We start from the raw sequence: 23,742 nt of genomic DNA on the forward strand, positions 1-23,742 counted from the left end.
CCTAGGATTAAATTAAGCTATAATTAAATAAATGGGATTTAGAATGTTAAGAAGAGTAAGATGGACTATAACTGGAACTTGTTTTAGTTTAATAATGTTACTGGAAAGCTGTTACTTTTAACTACAAGGAAACTCAGAAGTCAACTAAGATGCTTAAAAGGTTGGATTTGTGAAGAATTAAGTTTGTTGTTATTGTTTATCTGTTTATTGTTCTTTTTTCTCTCTCTTTTTTTTTCTTTTTCTGTTTTTGGGTACCACTCTGCTTTGTGGTTTTTGTTATCAATGTGGAAATTCTAATAAAAAATTATTTTTTCTTAAAAAAACCAAATCAAACCTGTCAAATAAACTTCTGCAGCAACTGAACTAGGTTGCCTGTGTCACTGGTCTGCGTTTCCCACGCCTGGCATCCCACGCCTAGCCTCTTGGCTGGTGACGTCACGGGGCCTCCCGTAGACGCCTCCCTACTAGTGACGTCACCCTGGTGACGTTAAAAGCCAACAGCTATTTCAAGACGCTACGCTTCCCAAACGTTCTCCTCAGCGCTCATACCTTCTCCCCCTCGCCGCCGCCGCCGCCCAAAAAAAAAACCCGCCTACATGGCGCTCCCCAAAATTAGCGCCTCAGCGCCCCCGCTTCAAACACCTCCGCTCGCTTCCCTCGGAGCCGTTACTCCGCTTCGCGCATGCGCTCCAAAAACCTTCCAGCCAATCGGGAGCAGGAGCCGTTGGTGCGTCGCCGACGCGCGCGCGCGCGCGCCGGCCTCGAGGCCCGGTTGCCATGGAGACCTCGCGCGGGCGGCCGCCAAGCGAGGACGTCGCGCTGGGCTTTTGTGACAGCTGCTGCCGCGGCTCCTTCCCCTTCTTCTCCTCAGAGCCGGCTGCCGATTCATGGCAGCGGGAGTGACTGTGATGGCGGCGGCCGGAGGGCCGGTGCTGAACGGGGCGGAGGCGGGCGCCGCGGGGCTGAAGGAGGCGGCGGGCATGTACGAGCAGCTGAGGGCCGAGTGGAACCGCAAGAACCTCAGCCTGAGCAAGTGCGGAGACTTGCTGGGCCGCCTCAAGGCAAGGGGGCCGGCGCGGGCGCTTGAAACGGGCAGGGGGCCCGAGAAACCGACGCGGCTGGGGGGGGGGGAGCCTGGAAACAGCCCCGCCGAGGGCGGCGCGGCGCCACTAGAAACCGCCCTCGAAGTGGAAATGGGGCGATAGGGGCTCTCGAGGGCTGCAGGAAAAGCCTGGCCGGGGAGGAGACTTCCATTTACAGTGAGGTTGTTAGTGGAAGCAGGCGCTGGGGAGAGGGGCGAGGGAGAGGAGGGGGAAGCCTTTGTTCCGAGAGAAGGTCGGGAACCCGCGTCTGGGAGGCAGGGAGAGCCAGTGGTTTGCATTGAGGTGTGAAAAGCGGGGACTGGGGCATGAAAACAGAGGCCGATCACCCATCCCTAAATACAGAATCATAGAGTTGGAAGGGGACACCCAGGGTCATCCAGTCGAACCCCCTGCAATGCAGGAATCCCCGTGACTACCGTATTTTTCGCTCTATAAGACGCACCAGACCACAAGACGCCCCTTAGTTTTTGGAGGAGGAAAACAAGAAAAAAAATATTCTGAATCTCAGAAGCCAGAACAGCAAGAGGGATCGCTGCACAGTGAAAGCAGGAATCCCTCTTACTGTTCTGGTTTCTGGGATAGCTGTGCAGCCTGCATTCGCTCCATAAGATGCACACACATTTCCCCTTACTTTTTAGGAGGGGAAAAGTGAGTCTTATAGAGCAAAAAATACAGTACTTAAAATCCTCCCAAGGAAGGAGAGCCCACCAGCACTTGTGGTACAGCTCCTACTGTCAGGAAGTTCTTCCTGATGTTTAGCCCGCATGTCTCCAGGCGGGAGTGGGGAAAACTCTGTGCCTGATCGCTGCCGGTCAGTGTGGGCAGTACTGAGTTAGATGGAGCAGAGGACCTCATTCCGCATCGGGCAGTTTCCTGTGTCCCTGTTTGAGGTGGCTCTGTCCCGGCAAGCCTCTGGGTGCCGGGCTCCTTTGCTGCCGGAAGAGGAGGCCAGTGACTCAGCGGAGATGTTTTTGCCTAAGCTGAAAACCTGTTTACGAGCCTCTCTCTCTTTCGGCTGAGTCAGGTCGATGAGCCTTGCCGTGATTGAGGCAGTCCTTAACAGCATCCGGTCTCCAGCTGCAGCCAGCCAGCTGCCTCAATGGAGATTTCAAACAAAACAATTCGGCACAGCATCATAGCTGTCAACCTTCCCTTTTTTGCGGGAAATTCCCTTATTCCAGCGCCGCTTCCTGCTGCTATCCCAGGTTGTTAGATATCCCATAGACTGTCCCCGGGACAGGTGAGGCTGCTGATCCCTTGTTTTCAAGGCTGCTGATCCCTTATTTTCAAATCTGAAAGTTAACAGCTATGCACAGCATTCATGCACTATCCCAAAAGCATCATATAACAAGGGTACACAGCAGGGTTGGGAAAGGCGAGAGCCTGCAGTTGTTGGTTTTGGACTTCAACTGCCATCATCCTATTATTATTATTATTATTATTATTATTATTATTATTATTATTATGTATTGAATTTGTTAGTCACTTTATCTTGCCCAGAATGACCCAAAGTGACTTACAGACAGACAAGCAAACATACCATAAAAACCCACATAGGTACATTAAAACCAAGAGAGAAATACACTAAAAACATCCCACCCACTTCTAGAAAGACCACAGATAGTTAAATGCCAAAGGCCTGATTATAAAGCTTTTTCCTGGTGCCTAATCCTTGCCCATCAGCCATGGTTTCTGGGGTTGATGAGGACTGGAGTCTTAACAACTTTTGAAGGGTTGCTGCCTCTCTGGTACTAGGGTGACTGGGGCAGGGAATAAATATTATTATTATGTTTCTACGGTTGGAATGCTCCCTTCCTTAGCTGATAGCTGTTGACAGCGCCCGGCTCCCTGAATTTGTCCAATTCTTCATTTTTTCAAGCCACCAGCCATCAATATTAAGATGTTAAGTCAGACTGCAATAGCTCTAAACCAAGCTTTGCCAACCCTGTGCCCTCCAGGTGTTAGAGCTCTCATCAGCCCCAGCAGTAACCTATTTCTCCCTCTCTCTGCTCTGTTCCAGTTAGCTCTGCTTGAACTCAACTTTCTGCCCACAACAGGCACAAAACTGACTAAACAGCAGCTTATCTTGGCAAGTGAGTATAATCCGACCCATGCACAAGGTTGGTAGGAATCTCCTAACACAGAGAGAAATCTGTGAGGCAAATTCATCCCTCTGAAGTTTGCTGTTTGGCCATCAACACGGTCTCTGTTCTCAAGAACAGCCACTGTCCTTGTTTCTGATGATAATTTAAAGAATGCATCTTCACCTGTCCCTCAGGCTGAAAGTGACAAAATCACACTGTGGGCAAAGAAAAAGAGCAAGAAAGGCCCCTTGACGAGACTTTCTCCTTCTCTATGTACCATTATTTGTTGGTTTGTTGTATTTTAAGCTCTGCCTCATATTATTTGTTTATTTGGGAGTTTTTGTACCTCGCCCACTAACTGAAGTTTACAATATGTTTTAAAAATGACAAAATGGACAATGATACAGGAGTCACTACAGCAGGGGGGCAAAGGTGTATATTAGCTTTCTCCCCTTGTCCCTTGATGTTCCCACAAATGCCATTGTGTCGCTGAGTCTCCTGCCTTAGAACCGACAATTGAAGCAGCGAAATATTAGTCCTATACAGGCCAGAACTTCCTCACTGCATGGCTGCTGCTGCTGTCTCTCACAGCCCCTGGTCCTGGTGGCAGATGCAGGAGGTGCTGGTGGAGTAAAGATGTTGTAGGCTTCCCTTCCAGTTCTTATATGAGCCACCTAGAATCATAGAGTTGGAAGGGACCCAGAGCGTCATCTAGTCCAGCCCCCTGCAATGCAGGAATCTCAACTAAAGCATCCATGACAGATGGCCATCCAACATCTGCTTAATAACCTCCCAAGGAAGAAGAGTCCACAGCCTCTCGAGGGAATCTGTTCCACTGTCGAACAGCTCTTACTGTTAGAAATCTGTTAGTAATCATAGAATCATAGAGTTGGAAGAGACCACAAGGGCCATCGAGTCCAACCCCCTGCCAAGCAGGAAACACCATCAGAGCACTCCTGACATATGGTTGTCAAGCCTCTGCTTAAAGACCTCCAAAGAAAGAGACTCCACCACACTCCTTGGCAGCAAATTCCACTGTCAAACAGCTCTTACTGTCAGGAAGTTCTTCCTAATGTTTAGGTGGAATCTTCTTTCTTGTAGTTTGGAACCATTGCTCCGTGTCCACTTCTCTGGAGCAGCAGAAAACAACCTTTCTCCCTCCTCTATGTGACATCCTTTTATATATTTGAACATGGCTATCATATCACCCCTTAACCTCCTCTTCTCCAGGCTAAACATGCCCAGCTCCCTTAGCCGTTCCTCATAAGGCATCCTTTCCAGGCCTTTGACCATTTTGGTTGCCCAGACATTTTGGTTGCTTTGCCAGACTTGGAGGCAAGATACCAGCCTGATCAGCTTGCTTTGCTCTAACATTGCAACTCCTCTGCTTGTTGTTGCTAATGCTCTGCCCCTCATTTCCCTTCTTGCCCCGCAAGGAGATATTCTAGAAATCGGAGCACAGTGGAGTATCTTGAAGAAAGACATCCCATCTTTTGAGAGGTACATGGCCCAGCTGAAGTGCTACTATTTTGATTACAAGTAAGTATTCCTGCCTTGAACCCTTTCAGATAATTGTTTTACTCATCAGGGTTTTTATCCCCAAACCCAACTCTGATGTTTTTCAGGAATTTTTAAAAATAACTTTTCCTGAACGAAACAAACCCCCCGTAATTCCTCTGATGTGCAGGAGATGGGAGCACCATGGGGTGGGGCAGCAGAAGAGGCAAAATCATTCCTTTGGCTCAAATGATCTATTGCTCCTGTGCCTTTTGGGGTCTCTCTGGCTAAAGCACTCCGTAACACAAATTCAGCATCTCTCTCTTCCCCCTTCCCTCCTCAGAGATGAGTTACCGGAGTCAGCCTACAAGCATCAGCTGCTGGGCTTGAACCTTCTCTTCCTGCTGTCTCAGAACCGTGTCGCAGAGTTCCACACTGAGCTTGAAAGGCTGCCAGCCAAGGACATTCAGACCAATGTCTACATCAAGCACCCTGTATCTTTGGAGCAGGTGACGCCTCTCCTCTCCTCTTTGCTTTTCTCCTTCCCAGGCCCTGTGAATAAGTGCTTAACTAGCAAAGTGCCCTTAATTGGGTAGAGAGGAGGTATATTTAGTTATTTTCCCTGTTCTGTGCCCCCTACCTCCCCCAGGTAAGCAATGAAATACAGTGGTGCCCCACAAGACGAACGCCTCGCAAGACGGAAAACCCGCTAGACGAAAGGGTTTTCCGTTTTGGAGGCGCTTCGCAAAACGAATTTCCCTATGGGATTGCTTCGCAAGACGGAAATGTCTTGCGAGTTCCTGCGGGGTTTTTTCCCTTTTTTCCCCCTTTTCCTAAGCCGCTTATCAGCTGATCCGCTAAAAGCCGCTAAACCGCTAATAGCGCTAATCCGCTAATGGGCTTGCTTCACAAGACGAAAAAACCGCTATACGAAGAGCCTCACAGAACGGATTAATTTCGTCTTGCGAGGCACCACTGTATAGCAATTTTCTAATGCAGCTATAAAAGGACCAGGTGCGCAGCCTGGGAGTCATTCTGGACTCACAACTGTCCATGGAGGCGCAGGTTAATTCTGTGTCCAGGGCGGCTGTCTACCAGCTCCACCTGGTACGCAGGCTAAGACCCTACCTGCCCGCAGACTGTCTTGCCAGAGTGGTGCATGCTCTAGTTATCGCCGCTTGGACTACTGCAATGCACTCTACGTGGGGCTACCTTTGAAGGTGACCCGGAAACTGCAATTAATCCAGAATGCGGCAGCTAGACTGGTGACTGGGAGTAGCTGCCGGGACCACATAACACCAGTCCTGAGAGATCTGTATTGGCTCCCAGTACGTTTCCGAACACAATTCAAAGTGTTGGTGCTGACCTTTCAAGCCCTAAACGGCCTTGGTCCTGTATACCTGAAGGAGCGTCTCCACCCCCATCGTTCAGCCCGGACACTGAGATCCAGCGCCGAGGGCCTTCTGGTGGTTCCCTCATTGCGAGAAGTGAGGCTACAGGGAACCAGACAGAGGGCCTTCTCGGTAGTGGCGCCCGCCCTGTGGAACACCCTCCCTTCAGATGTGAAGGAAATAAGCAGTTATCCTATCTAAAAGACATCTGAAGGCAGCCCTGTTTAGGGAAGTTTTTAATATTTAATGCTGTACTGTTTGTAACATTTGATTGGGAGCCGCCCAGAGTGGCTGGGGAGATTCAGCCAGATGGGCGGGGTATATATAATAAATTATTATTATTATTATTATTATTATTATTATTATTATTATTAAACAACACAAAAGCACCTTCCAGTTGCATTTAAAAACTCTGCTTGTTTCTGGGAAGGTCTTTAGCTTAGGAGGAGAAGCACTTTCCTTTCATGCAAAGGGTCCTAAGTTCAATCAACTTGTTCACGACAGTGTTGGCTGTACCGAGCAAGACGGGGCAATGCTCCAACTTGGTATGAGGCACCTCCCTATATTCCTGTTCTCTGTGAAACAAGGCTAAACTGTAGTCCTCGCAAGAGCGTTAAGTCTGAAAAGGCTGTGCTTCTTGTGGATACCAATCTTGGCTTTCCAAAATAGCAAGCCTTGTTCGTGGACCTTAAAAACCCGCTGTGGGAAGAAGCCCTGTATGGGAGGAGAAGGTTTTCCTGAGATAGCGGTGGACCTAGGCCACCCATTCGAAAGCAGTGTGTGTAACTGAAACAATGACATATTCTCCCTAAGCGGTGTGCCAAAAGGTTAATAGAAAAGGTGGGTTGGATCCTGGAAAGGGAAGAGTTGAAGGTGAGGAGAGGGTTGCTGCTTTGGAGGAGTTGTGTGAGGGAGTTCCAGACATAACACAACAAAAACTAATGCAATACATTAATAATTGCATAAAACCAGCATTGGAATTCGCCAGGGATGTTTTGCACCTGGCTATTGGGCCTTTAATGGGACGCAGGTGGCGCTGTGGGTTAAAGCCTCAGCGCCTAGGGCTTGCCGATCGAAAGGTCGGCGGTTCGAATCCCTGCGGCGGGGTGCGCTCCCGCTGCTCGGTCCCAGCGCCTGCCAACCTAGCAGTTCGAAAGCACCTCCGGGTGCAAGTAGATAAATAGGGACCGCTTACCAGCGGGAAGGTAAACGGCGTTTCCGTGTGCGGCTCTGGCTCTGGCCGGAGCAGCGATGTCACGCTGGCCACGTGACCCGGAAGTGTCTCCGGACAGCGCTGGCCCCTGGCCTCTTAAGTGAGATGGGCGCACAACCCCAGAGTCTGTCAAGACTGGCCCGTACGGGCAGGGGTACCTTTACCTTTACCTTTATTGGGCCTTTGCAACCAGGTGAAGATTCCCAGGTGCCAGAAATCTCCACCATCTGGAGGTGCATGCCTGGGGATCCTTGGATCGTGACTCTTTTCACACACTTAACAACACATCCTGTAGAATTCTATCCGTGATATTTTATCAGCACAATCAGAACAAATTTCAGGAACCAAAAAAGTCGTATTTAAAAATAGGACTTTCCAGGCGCCTGGCCCCAAAATGGCAACTAGACATCCCGTTTTGATGACTGTAACCCTGGTTTAAGGAGCCATTTGGTGGCTATCTTGAGTTTCTAACACTGGATAAAACCTTATTAAGACAACATGCTGTTCCAAAATTTTCAGTGACCACACCTTTCTTTCTATTGTGTATTGATTGCTACATTATCAGTTGTATGTGGCTTTGGTCAGCTACCTTGAAAAGGTGACTAATAAATTGTTTATCTCTGTGATACTCTTCTTCTTTCCTCCTGCCTTAGTATTTGATGGAAGGCAGTTACAATAAAGTCTTCCTTGCAAAAGGCAACATCCCAGCAGAGAGTTACGCTTTCTTCATCGACATCCTGTTGGACACTGTCAGGTGGGTCGTGCTCTCTTAGCTCTCTCAGACTCGTTTTATAAACATGGGGTAAGGTCTTCTGCAAGGGCAGGTGATATTTCCTCTTGTGCACACCAGGAGTAAGAGTTGAGAACGAAATATATCCGCCATTGGTATTCCTCAAAAAAACACCCTCTATCAAAAGCCTGAAAAACTTGCCTCGTTCCCACCTAGTTGCCTCTGTGACACCATCCCACCCCTTTGTGGAATACGGTAGTTAATACAGACCAACACGGGACGCGGGTGGCGCTGTGAGTTAAACCACAGAACCTAGGACTTGCCGATGAGAAGGTCAGCAGTTCGAATCCCCACAACGGGGTGAGCTCCTGTTGCTCAGACCCTGCTCCTGCCCACCTAGCAGTTCAAAAGCACGTCAAAGTGCAAGTAGATAAATAGGTACCGCTCCGGCAGGAAGGTAAACGGCGTTTCCGTGCGCTGCTCTGGTTCGCCAGAAGCGGCTTAGTAATGCTGGCCACATGACCCAGAAGCTATATGCCGGCTCCCTCGGCCAATAAAGCAAGATGAGCGCCGCAACCCCAGAGTTGGCCACGACTGGACCTCATGGTCAGGGGTCCCTTTACCTTACAGACCAACACAGCAGCTGTGAGGATTCCTGAGTATATGTGATGTGCTTTAAACCCTATAGACCCTGTAACCTCACAGCCCAGCCATATCTTAAGCACCTTGAAATCCCCTATCAGTCTCAGTGGGAGAGAATTCAGCACCTCCTTACGTCTCCTCTTGACATCAGTGGGGCTTAACCCTGCTTCATAGCGGCCGAGTTGTGTGCCAAGAATTCCGTCTGGGTGACCTGCTTGTGTTCCGTTTTTTCCCTCCCACCCCAGGGATGAAATTGCCAGCTGCATTGAGAAGGCCTATGAGAAGATCCTGTTCAATGAGGCCACTCGCATGCTCTTCTTCACCCCCAAGAAGATGACAGACTATGCCAAGAAGGTGAGAATTTGAGTACAGACTTCCAGAGTTAACATTAAATACATTACTTCTGGTAAATGAGCCGTTGGAGGGCTCTGGAAATCTGTGTACCGGGCTTTTTATACTCCTCTACCCATGTACTAGAGGGACGCAGGTGGCGCTGTGGCCTAAACCACAGAGCCTAGGGCTTGCCAATCAGAAGGTCGGCAGATTGAATCCCCACAACGGGGTGAATTCCCGTTGCTCAGTCCCTGCTCCTGCCAACCTAGAAGTTCAAAAGCACCTCAAAAGTGCAAGTAGATAAATAGGTACCCCTCCGGCGGGAAGGTAGACAGCGTTTCTGTACACTGCTCTGGTTCGCCAGAAGCGGCTTAGTCATGCTGGCCACACGACCCAGAAGTTGTACACCGGCTCCCTCGGCCAATAAAGCGAAATGAGCGCCTCAACCCCAGAGTCATTCGCGACTGGACTTAATGGTCAGGGGTCCCTTTTCCTTTACCCCTGTACTATCTGAAACCCAAGGGTTGGTTGCCAGATGTGAAATATATTGGCACTATTTTTAGCTCTCCTACAAGGCCAAGATGAGGGAGGGACCTTTGCTGGAGAAACAAGCCTCCGTGTTCATGGGGTGGGTTTTGTGGCATTGCTGTTTTAAAAAAGAATCTCATATAACATCCTCTTGCCCTTTTACAGCGAGGCTGGGTTCTAGGCCCAAACAGCCACTACTGTTTCACGGGCCAGCAGCAGAAGCCGGAAGATGCCACCATCCCTTCGACAGAGCTAGCCAAACAAGTTATCGAATATGCCCGGCAGCTGGAGATGATCGTCTAACGGGCCCCCACCATGGGCTGGGACTGTGGGTTACTCTTCCCCCCCCTCCCCATTTTAGTATTTGTAATCCAGTTCCCATACAGCGGGCAGTCAATTTGCTTATATAGGAGGGGCGGGGACTCTTTCACCCCATCTTTTTCTCCTGGGATGCCAGAGTAAAAATTGTGCCTATCCCTGTGTCATTAACAGTTACATGGTTCCTTGGTCCTAGGTGGAGAGATGTTCTGGATGTGAAAGGGAGGGGGGCTGGTGATTCATGGCCTTTTCTGACCTCAGAGGGGTGGAACTAGCCGATATTATTGCCTCCCCTCCCCTTTCCTGGCATTTGCTAATTGTTCAAAATTAATGCCAGGAACTGGTTGCACTGGAAGCGGATACTTTTCTCTGCTTTCTGGTCAGCGCAGGGTTAAACTGGCCTCCCAGAATTACAATCTGACTTTTGGTTTTGGTTTTTATTTGGTAACTTGCTGTCGCCTTTCGGTGCAAGCCACTTACAAGGATTGACTGTAGGTTAAATAAACACAGTTTCTTCTACAAATGCAGTTTCCCAACTGTCATAAGTGCACTTGAAAGCTATTAATGCAGGAAGGCTTAGCTAGTCGGACCCAACCAGGACATGAAGCAAAACCATAGTTTAGTAGTGTTTCAGGTATAAGTTTCCATGGCCACACAACCACTTCCATTTTAAGCTAAGCAGGGGTTTGTCCATTTTGTCCGAACAAAATGTTCTAGATTTCCCTGCAGACATGCTGAAGAAGGGAAGAGCAGGCTTGTTGTTTAACATTACAGTAGAATGGTCCCTGTGACTTTGTTGAGCGGGGTGCCAGCAGTAATAGGGGAACATCAGAACTGGACTACTAAATGTTGCCTTGGTTTGGTGCATTACAGTTGTCAACTGATAAAAAAGGAAGTTTTAACAGTGAGGCACACATGCACACTTAGGAATCAAGTTACTGAGATGAGCCTTAACTTGCCCTTATACCTGCTGCTGTCCTGTGTGTCCTCCGTAATCACACATTTCCACAGGCTCAGTAGAGGCAAAAGAGGCTGAATAGCAAAAGACAACACCTGTAGAGTTATTCTCACTTTATAGCAGTGTTTCCCCAACTTGGGTCTCCACCTTTTTTTTGGACTACAACTCCCATCATCCCTAACAAGCAGGACCAGCGGTCAGGAACGATGGGAATTGTAGTCCAAAAGCAGCTGGAGACCCACGTTGGGGAAACACTGCTTTATAGCCGGCCTTAGCAGGTGTGGCCTGCCAGCATTAGCTGTGTGGACCATCAGAAAAGCTTGTGCTTTTAACCTGCCCTGGGTGCAACCTTACTACCAATGAATCCCTGAGCACCCGCACTGATATCAAAAAGTTAGGACAGCCCACCTTGGGACATCCACACTGACCAGATAGTTAGCATATATGAGGCGTGGGAGACCCTCCAAATTTTGTTGACCTCCAGCTCCTAAAAGCCCCAGCCACCAGGACCAATGGACAGGGAAGAAGGGAGCTGGAAGTCACAACACCTGGAAGGCCACCTCTGGTACTTATCATAGTTGGCCCAGAACTCCCTGCAGCTGGAAGCAATTCCAGGAGAACCAATAGAATCCACAGGGCTGGCAGCCCATGGAGTTCCAGTGGTGATTCATAGGGACTTGTCATCCTCTTGCCTGGGCACAGTAATGGACAGATCCCCATTCTTTCTGGTCTCTGTTGTACACCAGCCATATGACTTTCGCTGCCTCTGCTGGGCTCGTATGCACAGGTGCTATCTACCCAGCAATCCCCAGAGCTCTAATGTGGCCCGTTTCCAAACCCATCTGCAGAACCGGAAACCCGTTTGATTCCAATTTCAGGTCTCGAGGCGAAGTCCCCGCCGCACGAAACAAAGCCACAGGCCAAGCTGGTGTGATGTACAGGGTTTATTTTTTGCAGAAGCCTGGGGAAGGGGGTTCAGTCCTCATTGGCAATGTGCTGCTGTTCGTAAGAGTCCAGGCAGAACTTGGTCCCGGCAACAAGCGAGACGGCCAGCATGGCAGTGGCGACCCAGGGCGGTTCGGTCAGATGGTTGGTGGAAGGATTGAGCCTGTAAAACGGGGGGGGGGGGGCGGCAGAAGCATAGGTGAGCAGGGTGGAGCTTTGCAGAGTTAGGCCTCTTACAATGGCTTGATTGAAATGCAACTGCGAAAGGGCAGCTGGTTAAAGAATACCCAGGATGAGCCTCAATGGATTAGAGTCGGACACGACTAAACAAGAAATTTACATGCGAGAGTAAAAACCTTTAGTACTTGGGGTGTTCAGTTCCCATCAGACACAGCCAGCACAGCTAGTCTCTGCCTTTGAGAAACGAGAGTTCTGCAGCCACTCCTGCCTGGGTGTGGCATGCTAGTTAGGACCGCACGGGATAATCTGGGTCGGGAGACAACTGGCCTTTTTAGCACACAGCTTATCACTCGACTAAACAGCCTCAGCCCAGTATACCCAGTATCTCCACCCCCATTGTTCAGCCCAGACACTGAAGTCCAGCTCTGAGGGCCTTCTGGCGGTTCCCTCACTGTGAGAAGCCAAGTTACAGGGAACCAGGCAGAGGGCCTTCTCGGTAGTGGCGCCCGCCCTGTGGAACGCCCTCCCACCAGATATCAAGGAAATAAACAACTATTTAGAAGACATCTGAAGGCAGCCCTGTTTAGGGAAGCTTTTAATACTTGATGAATCATTGTATTTTAATATTTTGCTGGAAGCCGCCCAGAGTGGCTGGGGAAACCCAGCCAGATGGGCAGGGTATAAATATTATTATTATTACTATTATTATTACTATTATTATTACTATTATTATTATGCTCCAGGCATAGCTACACCACACACCAAAAAGCTGGTTTGGGTCATTCGGACTTCCCAGGGAATCATGGGAACTGTAGTCTTTGGAGGGGTGGGGGAACACCCGTGAGGGAATCCAACAATTCTTGGCACCCTCCTCCAACTACAGTTCCCAAGATACTTCAGGAGCAGCCACGACAGTTAAAAGAGCATTTGCAGCATGCATGTGCCTCTTTAAGAATTGGTGCCAGAGTTGCATTTCCACCCACTCTTCTCTCCCTATCCCTTTCTCCTTGTTTTTTTTTTACTGTAAGCCTGTGGGGCAGGGTACTGTCTTCTTTGAATTGGCTATATGGAAGCCAGTCTGGGAGCCTTTGGGGATAAAGATGTAGGGTGCTGATGCTAATACAATGGTGCCTCGCAAGACGAAAAGAATCCGTTCCGCGAGTCTCTTCGTCTAGCGGTTTTTTCGTCTTGCGAAGCAAGCCCATTGACGGCTTAGCAGATTAGCACTATTAGCAGTTTAGCGGCTTTTAGCGGCTTATCAGCTTAGCAGATAAGCGGCTTAGCGGCTTAGAAAAAGGGGGGGAGGGGAAAAAACCCGCAGGAACTCGCAAGACATTTTCGTCTTGCGAAGCAAGCCCATAGGAAATTCGTTTTGCGAAGCACCTCCAAAACGGAAAACTCTTTCGTCTAGCGAGTTTTCCGTCTTGCAAGGCATTCGTCTTGCGGGGCACCACTGTAATAGTAATAGTAATAGTAATAATAACTGCCCCCGCCCCCGAAGTTTGTTTTGTGACCAGCTGCTTGGGATTTGCACTCGAGGCTTCAGCCTGCTCACCAAGTTACAACGTTCTGGGGCAGTTTCCTCTGCTCCTGGTGTTTGCAGTAGCACTTCCTGGAACATGATTCTGCCACCTGGAAAGCCGGCCAGTGGTGGTGCGGGGGGGAACCGTTTGCCTCTCTGCCAGGATCTGGACCAGTCGGGGCGGAAGCTGCATCCTCGTCAATGCTGGCGGGTTTCTCCAAGGGAGGGGGCGTTTCCTGGACATACAGTGATTTTATTTGCTTAAAACGTTTCCACATCATATTTCCTATGCTCAAAATAGCTTACTGAAAAGTCCAGTTTGGATGATGATGATTTACATTTGTATACAGTGGTACCTCGAGTTAAGCACTTAATTCGTTCCGGAGGTCCGTACTTAACCTGAAACTGTTCTTAACCTGAAGCACTACTTTAGCTAATGGGGCCTCCTGCTGCTGCTGCATGATTTCTGTTCTCATCCTGAAGCAAAGTTCTTAACCCGAGGTACTATTTCTGGGTTAGCGGAGTCTGTAACCTGAAGCGTATGTAACCTGAAGCGTATGTAACTCGTACCACTGTACCACTCTTCATCTGAAGATCACAGGGTGGTTTACAACATAAAAAACACAACATGAAAACAAAAACACACAAAAAGCAAGCAAACAAATCAATAAAACCCCTCTCCAACAGGCACAGTTAAAAGGCCATAGGGTGTCAATCAGCCCAAGGGCTGGCTGAAGAAGGATATTTTCGCCTGGCACCTAAAGATATGTAACAAAAGTGCCAAGGAGAGCATTCCACACAAGTGGGGAGCCACCACAGAAAAGGCCCTTTCTCATGCTGTCACTCTCCAGACCCTCTTGGAGAAGGGGCTCATGATGATCTCAGGATCCAGGTAGTTTCATATCAGGGGAGGTGGTCCTTGAGGTCGTGTGGTCCTGGACTGTTTAAGGCTTTAGAGGTCACACTTCAAAACGACCTTGACAGATTAGAGAACTGGGCCAAAACAAACAAGATGAATTTTAACAGGGAGAAATGTAAAGTATTGCACTTGGGCAAAAAAAAATGAGAGGCACAAATACAAGATGGGTGACACCTGGCTTGAGAGCAGTACATGCGAAAACGATCTAGGAGTCTTGGTTGACCACAAACTTGACATGAGCCAACAGTGTGACGCGGCAGCTAAAAAAGCCAATGCAATTCTGGGCTGCATCAATAGGAGTATTGCATCTAGATCAAGGGAAGTAATAGTGCCACTGTATTCTGCTCTGGTCAGACCTCACCTGGAGTACTGTGTCCAGTTCTGGGCACCACAGTTCAAGAAGGACACTGACAAACTGGAACGTGTCCAGAGGAGGGCAACCAAAATGGTCAAAGGCCTGGAAACGATGCCTTATGAGGAACGGCTAAGGGAGCTGGGCATGTTTAGCCTGGAGAAGAGGAGGTTAAGGGGTGATATGATAGCCATGTCCAAATATATAAAAGGATGTCACATAGAGGAGAGAGAAAGGTTGTTTTCTGCTGCTCCAGAGAAGCGGACACGGAGCAATGGATCCAAACTACAAGAAAGAAGATTCCACCTAAACATTAGGAAGAACTTCCTGACAGTAAGAGCTGTTTGACAGTGGAATTTGCTGCCAAGGAGTGTGGTGGAGTCTCCTTCTTCGGAGGTCTTTAAGCAGAGGCTTGACAACCATATGTCAGGAGTGCTCTGATGGTGTTTCCTGCTTGGCAGGGGGTTGGACTCAAAGGCCCTTGTCTCTTCCAACTCTATGATTCTATGAAAAACAGCACTTTGAATTGGGACCGGAAACTAATGGGCAGCCAGTGCAGTCGGACCAGGATCGGTGTAATATGCTCCAACTGTCTTGTCCCAGTGAGCAACCTGGCTGCTGAATTCTGCACCAGCTGACGTTTCCGAACGGTCTTCAGAGGCAGCTCTACGTATAACGTGTTGCAGTAATCTAACCTAGAGGTTACTAGAGCATAGATGACAGAAGGCAAACTATCCCTGTTCAGATAAGGGCACAGCTGGGCCACCAGCTGAAGCTGATGGATGGTACTTTGCGTCACTGACACCACTTGAGATTCAAGCAACAGCGAAAAATTCAGAAGTGCCCCCCAAGCTACCAGGTCCTTCAGAGGAAGTGGAACCCCATCCGGAGCAGGCAACCTCCCAGCCGTCCGGTCTATGGAACTTCCCACCAACAGAGCCTCAGCCTTCTCTGGATTGAGCTTCAGTTTTTGGGCTCTTATCCAGGCCATTACCAAGGCAAGACAACAGACTAGCACATCCACTGCCAAATCTGCAGGTGTAAAGTGGAGCTGTGTGTCTTCCGCATATTGCTGACCACAGACTCCAAAACTCCAGATAATCCAGCTCTGTGGTTTTGTGTAGATGTTAAACAGCAGAGGGGTTAAAATGGGACCCCGAACGGCCCCACACTGAAGGCTCCATAGGGCCAAAGAGCACGTCCAGTATACCTGAAGGAGCGTCTCCACCCCCATCGTTCTACCCGGACACTGAGGTCCAGCACCGAGGGCCTTCTGGCGGTTCCCTCACTGCAAGAAGCCATGTTACAGGGAACCAGGCAGAGGGCCTTCTCGGTGGTGGCGCCCACCCTGTGGAACGCCCTCCCACCAGATGTCAAAGAGAACAACAACTACCAGACATTTAGAAGACATCTGAAGGCAGCCCTGTTTAGGGAAGCTTTTAACGTTTAAATAGGTTATTGTATTTTAGTGTTTTGTTGGAAGCCGCCCTGAGTGGCTGGGGAAACCCAGCCAGATGGGCGGGGTATAAATAATAAATTATTATTACTATTACTATTATCTACAGCCACAGCAGGCACTGCAACCTTCCAACAGTTGACTTCACCCCCAAAGGCCCTCTTTTCCATTAACTCCCGAGACACACGGATGCCAGAGGGTACAATAATAATAATTCGGGATGCAATGAGACAATCAGTGCAGATCTCCGTGGCTGGGGTATAGCCCAGCCAGATGGGTGGGGTATAAATAAATTATTATTATTATTATTATTATTATTATTATTATTATTATTATTATTATTATTATCATCATCATCCTCTGGAAACGACCATCCAAGTAGGACAAGATCCACTGGAAAGTAATGCCACCCACCCCCAAATCAGACAGCCACTCCAGGAGACCATGGTCGATGGCACTAAAAGCGCAGGTCAGGACCCTGAGATTTCACATCCCAAATCTGAGACCTGGTGATGTCATGGGGAAAGGCCCCTGGTGATGTCACGCAGGCCAGCCCTGGAGATGGAGGTTAATTGGGAGAGTGGAGGAGGTCAGACCTCACCACAGAGTCTCTGTGCTATAATTTGAAGCTGGGCTGAAGCTTGCAAGCTATATGCACAGTCTTCTTAATAATTCTTCTTTATTATTAAAGACACTCCCACCCACCTGGAGATTCAAGCCCTCTGCCTGCCTCCTGCCCAAAGGGGGCCAGGAAAACCTGGAGGCGTCAGGTCAGACCTGGAGGGCTGGCAACCCTACCTGACATCATTATGAGGTCAGGTGATAATAATAATAATAATAATAATAATAATAATAATAATAATAATATATTATTTATACCCCGCCCATCTGGCTGGGCCTCCCCAGCCACTCTGGGCGGCTTCCATAGAAACCAAAAATACAGTAAAATATCACACGTTAAAAACTTCCCTGAACAGGGCTGCCTTAAGATGTCTTCTGAATGTCAGGTAGTTGTTTATCGCTTTGACATCTGCTGGAAGGGCATTCCACAGGGCGGGCGCCACTACCGAGAAGGCCCTCTGTCTGGTTCCCTGTAGCTTTGCTTCTCGCAATGAGGGAACCGCCAGAAGGCCCTCGGCGCTGGACCTCAGCGTCCGGGCAGAATGATGGGGGTGGAGACGCTTCTTCAGGTATACTGGACCGAGGCCGTTTAGGGCTTTAAAGGTCAGCACCAACACTTAGAATTGTGCTCGGAAACGTACTGGGAGCCAATGTAGGTCTTTCAAGACCAGTGTTATATGGTCTCAGCGGCCACCCCCAGTCACCAGTCTAGCTGCCGCATTCTGGATTAGTTGTAGTGATATCTTCAATGGGGCTCTTCTTGATGCCCATCAGCTGGTGGGTACCAAGAAGCAGCTCCGTTGAACGTGCGCTGGCAGCAGCAATGAACACATTGCTTTCAAGGCAGCTCTTCATCCTGCTGATCAGCTGACTGGCACTGTGAGAGAACCCCTCTGAAGCCCGTCTGGGTCTTCAAAGCTGCTCCCTCCCAGTGCCCAACAACGGATCAGGACCTAGAGCCAGCCCCATTCTGCTAAGGCAGCCTTTCTCAACCTGTGGGTCCCCAGATGTTGTTGAACTACAACTCCCAACACCCCTAGCTAGCAAGGCCAGAGGTCAGGGATGATGGGAGTTGTAGTCCAACAACATCTGGGGACCCACAGCTTGAGAACCGCTGTGCTAAGGGGTTCCCGGTCTCATCCATGCCTTTATCTGCCCCACATGCAATGTCACATGATGTTCGGTGTGGGGCAGGTGGGTGTGGTTTGAGAAAAGATGCCTCGTACACCTAACAAGGACCCCTGCCAGGCCCTGTATACCTGAAGGAGCATCTCCACCCCCAATGTTCAGCCCAGACACTGAGGTCCACCTCCGAGGGCCTTCTGGCGGTTCCCGTACTGCGAGAAGCGAGGTTACAGGGAGCCAGGCAGAGGGCCTTCTTGGTGGTGGCACCCGCCCTCTAGAATGCCCTCCCATCAGATGTCAAGGAAATAAACAACTACAGTGGTACCTCGGGAAGAGACCCCCAAGGATGCTCTAGTCCAACCCCCTTCAATACAGTGGTACCTCAGGTTAAGTACTTAATTCGTTCTGAAGGCCTGTTCTTAACCTGAAACTGTTCTTAACCTGAAGCACCACTTTAGCTAATGGGGCCTCCTGCTGCCGCTGCGCCACCACCACACGATTTCTGTTCTCCTGAAGCAAAGTTCTTAACCCGAGATACTATTTCTGGGTTAGTGGAGTCTGTAACCTGAAGCGTCTGTAACCGGAAGCGTATGTAACCCAAGGTACCACTGTATCTGACTTTTAGAAGGCATCTGAAGGCAGCCCTGTTTAGGGAAGCTTTTAATGTTTGATGTCTCGCTGTGGTTTTTTTGGAGGGGGGGGGGAGAGCCTCCCAGAGTAGCTGGGGCAACGCAGATATATCACACCCCTGGGCAGGCATCCTCAACCTTTTCAGACCCAGGACCCATTTCCAACCCGAACATGCCTCTGGGGACGCATTTCTTAACCTTTTACTGTATATATGTGCACGGTGGGTCATGCTCCCATTGCGACCCACCTTGGACCAGACCCACCAGTTGAAGACCAGTGCCTCAAGATACCCAAGGCCTTGCTTGTTCCAAAACCAGGTTGGAAAGGATGTAAAGAACCATAACAGATCATTAACAGCAAGAAGGAATGAAGAGAGTGGGTAGCAGCCGTCAATGAATCAAACAGAGCAGCCAAATCCATGAGACTCACCAATGGCTCGCCAAAATAAAACGGCCTGGCGACGTTTTCGAAAGGCGGGAAGAGGGGGACACCCTCTAGCCTCAGGGAGCTCATCCCGTAGCCTCGGGGCCACTGCTTCTGCCCCTTCCCCTTGGGTGTTTTCACTTTCGGCTGCCCTGAAGTTTTGAGTTTCTCTTTGGACTTTGCGGTGGAGGGGCCTTGTTTCCGGATCTTGGGCCGCGCCTGGGCCGCAGCCGCCACCTTCTGGTCGGGAATCAGTCTCACGGGGGCGCACCGGGCAGAGGCGGCTGGACTGGGGGCCTCCAGCACCTCCCTGGGAGAGCAAGGCCTTGGGCCTAGCAGGGACGCCGGGGGCTGGTCCTCCTTTTGGGGGAACGGAGGAACGGCCAGTGGAGAATGGCCGCCCCGGACAGCATTACAGGCCGGTGGCTTCGCTGGGCCCGTTTCCTTGGCGACCCCTTCCAGGCCCTGCAGCCTTCTGCGCAACCTCTGGGCAGCCTCGTCAGCCTCCCCGGCTGCCTCGTTCTCTGCCAAATGAGCCACAACGGGCTGAGGGGAGCCCATCGCCTCGGCCCCTTTCTCGCCAGGGCTGGGTGGGTCGGCGCAGTCCTTGCCCCCGTCTTCAGCTCCCGCCGCGGCCTCATCCAGAGACACCTGGCCGTCGTCGTGCACAAACCAATCGCACTTGGGGTCGCTCCCCAGGAAGGCGACGACCTGGGACACGGCCGTTCCAAACTTGGGCAGCTTCCGGCCCTGACCTTTGCGGCGCTGGGGGTACGGAGTGGGCGGCCGGGGCCTTTGCCACTCCGGCCGCTTGGTGTTGCCGGTAGACAGCTCCTCAAAAAAGGTGACCACCTGCTGGCTGGGGGCGTGGGGGGCAGCGGGCTCCTTGGGGGTGACCTTCTTGAAGTGCTCCAGGAACAGCTGGCTGAGCGAGGAGAAGTCCTCCGGGTTGCTCCTCTCCAGCCCTTTGAAGGACGGGAGCTTCTTGCCCGCCGCGGTGAGGTGGTGCAGGGCTTTCGGCAGCGCCGGGGCAGCGCCAGCGGGCGCCTTCTTCTGGGGGCACTGCTTGAGGACGTCAGCGTAGGAGATGCCGGAGGAAATGACGCCCGCTTTCTGCTTGACCGCCTTGATGCTGGGCGGCCACTGCCCCGGCTGGATGGTCACTTTGTACAGGAAGTTGAGGCCTTTCTCCAGCAGCTCCTGCATGGTCTCCGAGTTGACCCCTTCCGCTCCCAGGGCCTCGCCCTTTGCCCCGGCCTTCGCCTCACTCCCTGAGCCTTGGGCCTTCTCCCCGGGGCTGCCCGGTGTCTCGGAGCAATCCGCCGGCAACTGGGAGGCAAGGGCCAGGCCCCTGGAGTCCCCGTCGCTGCCAGGGGCGCTGTCCCGCTGTCCAGGACTCTCTTTCTCCTTCTGCCCAGACCCCCACGACAGAAGAGCCTTCTTGCCTCCAGGTGGAGCCACACAGCTGGACACAGCTGAACGGCTGGCGCTATTCTCATTCAGAGGCCAAGGCCCTGCCGCCGCGGCCGCCACATCCTCGGCCCCCCTCAGAGGTTCGGCGCCGTGCGCTGGGCCCGCTGGCTGCTTCTTGGCCGAGGGCGCTGACTCCAGCACCCTCCCCTTGTTTTCAAAGTGCTCCTTGGCGCTGGCTTTGATGTGCTGGGTCCAGCAGACCTCCATTTCCGCCACGTCCGGGGGCGCCTCAGCCGCCGGGCCCAGCTCCACCAGCTTCTCGGGCTGCAGCAGGAGCCCGCCCATGCCCCTGGCCTGAGGCACGTTCTCTGGCTTGCCCTTCCCCTTTGCTGGTGCTCGCTTGGCGCCCAAGTCCCTGGGGTCAGAGGGCAGCACTGGGGGAGGCCTCAGGGACGCTTTCGGCCCCTTGGGGTCCTCCGGCGGGGCGGGGGCTGAGCTCGGCCTGCTCTGGAGGTCCGCCCTGCTCAGGCAAGCCAGCCCCCGCTTCTCCGCCCCTGGGTCCTTGTCGCAGAGGCTGGCCTCCTTTATCCCGCCACTGGCTGTGTTCTGCGCCCACATGGAGGAGAGCTTCAGCTTCGATTTCTTGGAATGATTCTTCCCCATCTCCGCAGCAGCCCCCGCCGGCCTGTCCCCTCCCCCTGGCTCGGTGCTCAGCAGCTGACTGGTAGCTTTCTGCTCAGGGGCCTGGAGACCCGGGGGGCGGCTCCCCAATTCATGCTTAGCGCCGCTCGCACCCCGGTCTGGCTTGCTCCTGTCAGGGTTGGCCTTCTCCTCCCCGTCTTTGGCAGTCTCTGATTCTTGTGTGGCTTCTGATTGGACATTGCCCATTATATACAGTCATCCTAGGAATAATAATAAAAAAGTCCAGTGTGAGGAGGAGGAGGAGGCGGCGGCAGTGGCTAGGGGAGGTGATGCAAGGAGTGTGAGGGACACAGAGACATGTGGGCAGGTTCATAGAGGATGCCCCAATTTTGCCTCAAAGCAGCTAACAATCTCCTTCCCTTCCTCCCCCACAACAAACACTCTGTGAGGTGAGTGGGGCTGAGAGACTTCAGAGAAGTGTGACTAGCCCAAGGTCACCCAGCAGCTGCATGTGGAGGAGCAGGGAAGCGAACCCGGTTCCCCAGATTACAAGTCCACCGCTCTGAACCACTACACCACACGACTACCCGCTGTCACAGGCCAGTTTGCCATTGCCAGCAACTGGTATTCAGAGGCGTAACAGCCCTGACAGTTGGAGGTAGAACGCGGCCATGTGACCAGTAGCCAGTGGTAGCGTTCTCCTCTGCGCATTGGTCACTTCCTGTTTTAAAGCAGCAACGATGCCCCAAATTACCTGGGATGAGGTGAACCACTCTCTGAGGCGGGTGGGGGACTCACAGTGACAGTCGGCACCCTTAACAAACTGCAGACTATTTGAGGGGCCATTTAAAGTGGCTCAGCGCCGCCGCTCTGAACGCACAGCGCTGGTTCCTGTGCTTTTAACGGGGTCTTGCCATGCATTTCTCCCTTGAGAAGCCCCACTTCCGAAGTGTCTGCGCTTCAGACGGATGCTTAAAAGCAGAGGATCGGGGCCAGTTAAAAGGGGCAGCTGTCAACCTGCCGTCTCAGAAGATGAGAATGGCCTCCAGGCGGTTGGCTGAGAACTACATATCTTCCTAGATCTATTTCTTTTTGGGGAAGGGCCATCGCCTCAGGGGCGCAGTATCTGCTCTGCAGGCAGAGTCATAAAATGGTAGAGTTTGAAGGGACCACAGGGGTCAACGAGTCCAGGGGTCTTTCACCCGACGTGGGGTTCAAACCCACAACCCTGAGATTAAGAGACTCATGCCCTATCAGCTGGGCTCTCCCAGAGCTACAAGAAAGCTCCAGGTTCAGATCCCAGAAGCCTCTCCAGGTTGGGCTGAGAGACACCCCTTCCCCGAAATCCTGGGAGGGTCTGCTGCCTGCCAGTGTTGTCAGTTATAAGCTAGGCAGACCCCATGGCGTGAATTTGGCATAGGGCAGCTTCCTAAATTCCTCTGCAGGGTGAACAGAATAAGGCTTAATACTTACAAAGCAGGAAGTGGGGGTGTTGCTGGGAGTTTTTTTGGGGGGTTGGGAGCACCTAGAAGCCAAGATACCTGAGTTTTCTGCCTAGAGTGGCGGAGCCTTGGGGGAACTGTTCATATTCACGCCGCCTCCCGGTTAATTTGTAGTCTTCTCAGGTAGCGCACTGAGCCATCCCGAAAAAATCCTCTTCTCAGTGAGTTTGTTAAAATGGCCTGCTTAAAGCACTGATCCTTCCTACACTAGATCCCATCTTTAGAAGGGGGGGGGGGGGCGACAGCACGAGTCTTGAATGGATCCTTCCCAACTGGATCCCATTGGCTGAGTAAGAAGACAGCTATCCTTCAGGCTTTGGGTGCTACTCACTGGGTTACAAAAAACCTGCACTCCTTCCCATTGAACTTGATCACCAAGTTTTTAATAAATGCCTGTCCCGTTTGGATCACTTCTTAATGGAATTAAAAAATAGAAATGCCTCTCCTCCTAGAATTACGCTCAGTGGATCTTACTGAGTTTTTTTTTTATTATTTTTTTTAAAAAGCCTCTCTTCTTTGGATCTCTTTCCTTACTGGAACTGGCTCCCTTTTCACCTTGATCCCTCCTCCGTGGGTTTTGCTCAGACGAATGATCCCTCCAGAAACCCTTCTCACTGTATCCAACTCACAGGCTTACAAGGGCGCATTTTGCTTTACTCCCCCCCCCCTCTCTGCGGGATGGCTACTCAGCGAGTAAAAACAACAAACAGAAACACCCCTCGCCCTTCGCTCTGCTCTCAGCTGGGCTCCACGTGTGCTGATCTCCACCCAAAACCCGTTTCCAAGTCTGCCCCACCCGCTCAGGGCTGGCCCCGCCCCCTGCACCTCAGGCCCCTCCTCCAAATTGCGGCCCCTCCCACTCACCGCCTGGCTTTGTGGCTGCTCCCGGACGGAGCTGGGGAAATGGAACGAGTGGGCGGAGCCGCAACGGATATAACGGACGCTCCGCCCCTTTTTTTCCCCTGCGGGGGGGGAGGGGTTGTCAAGAATACTGCCGCGAAGCCCCACCCACCGATCCTGTGCGTAATTGCGCGCGGGTGTTGCAAGCTCGGCTTTGCAAAATGGGTTTGTTTTTTTGTTTTTTTACAATGATGTTTATTGAGTTTCATACTGTTACCGGAAAAATACAAATATAACACATGCTATAAAACAACTGAAACAAAAATAAAAAACAGATAAAACAAATAAAGCGAATAAAAACAGAAGATATGACAA

At 51.1% G+C, this 23,742-nt stretch overlaps 3 protein-coding genes across 7 annotated transcripts in view; 1 reads left to right on the top strand and 2 right to left on the bottom strand.

Moving 5' to 3' along the window:
- Window positions 1-737, bottom strand: part of CATSPERG (cation channel sperm associated auxiliary subunit gamma) — a 43,429-nt gene extending 42,692 nt beyond the window's left edge. The window contains exon 1 of one of the 3 annotated variants that reach the window (XM_079985302.1): window positions 643-737. The gene's annotated coding sequence lies outside the window, so the exon portion shown is untranslated. The other 2 variants (XM_079985301.1, XM_079985303.1) reach the window with 2 other exon arrangements.
- The window catches only part of PSMD8 (proteasome 26S subunit, non-ATPase 8), a 328,475-nt gene extending 318,113 nt beyond the window's left edge, over window positions 1-10,362 (top strand). For both annotated transcript variants that reach the window (XM_079985725.1, XM_079985724.1), the window contains exons 2-8: window positions 872-1,061; window positions 3,124-3,196; window positions 4,624-4,726; window positions 5,028-5,193; window positions 7,942-8,042; window positions 8,906-9,014; window positions 9,687-10,362. In XM_079985725.1, coding sequence (XP_079841851.1) covers window positions 888-1,061; window positions 3,124-3,196; window positions 4,624-4,726; window positions 5,028-5,193; window positions 7,942-8,042; window positions 8,906-9,014; window positions 9,687-9,824 — 864 coding nt within the window. In that variant the 5' untranslated portion in view covers window positions 872-887 and the 3' untranslated portion in view covers window positions 9,825-10,362. The remainder of the gene's footprint in view (window positions 1-871; window positions 1,062-3,123; window positions 3,197-4,623; window positions 4,727-5,027; window positions 5,194-7,941; window positions 8,043-8,905; window positions 9,015-9,686) is intronic.
- A 1,361-nt stretch (window positions 10,363-11,723) lies between these two features.
- Window positions 11,724-23,504, bottom strand: GGN (gametogenetin). Of its 2 annotated transcripts, none has more exons than XM_079985356.1 (4): window positions 23,392-23,504; window positions 18,977-21,285; window positions 13,478-13,680; window positions 11,724-11,905 (listed from the first exon to the last, which is right to left on the bottom strand). In XM_079985356.1, exons 2-4 carry the CDS (start codon window positions 21,269-21,271, stop codon window positions 11,773-11,775), a joined length of 2,631 nt encoding a protein of 876 aa, XP_079841482.1. In that variant the 5' UTR covers window positions 21,272-21,285; window positions 23,392-23,504; the 3' UTR covers window positions 11,724-11,772. The 2 variants fall into 2 exon arrangements, with proteins under 2 accessions (XP_079841482.1, XP_079841481.1); XM_079985355.1 differs by lacking the exon at window positions 23,392-23,504 and adding an exon at window positions 22,567-22,819.
- Window positions 23,505-23,742: the final 238 nt, after the last annotated feature.

Source organism: Podarcis cretensis (assembly GCF_951804945.1).
Source record: "Podarcis cretensis genome assembly, chromosome: 8".
Lineage (NCBI taxonomy): Eukaryota > Metazoa > Chordata > Lepidosauria > Squamata > Lacertidae > Podarcis > Podarcis cretensis.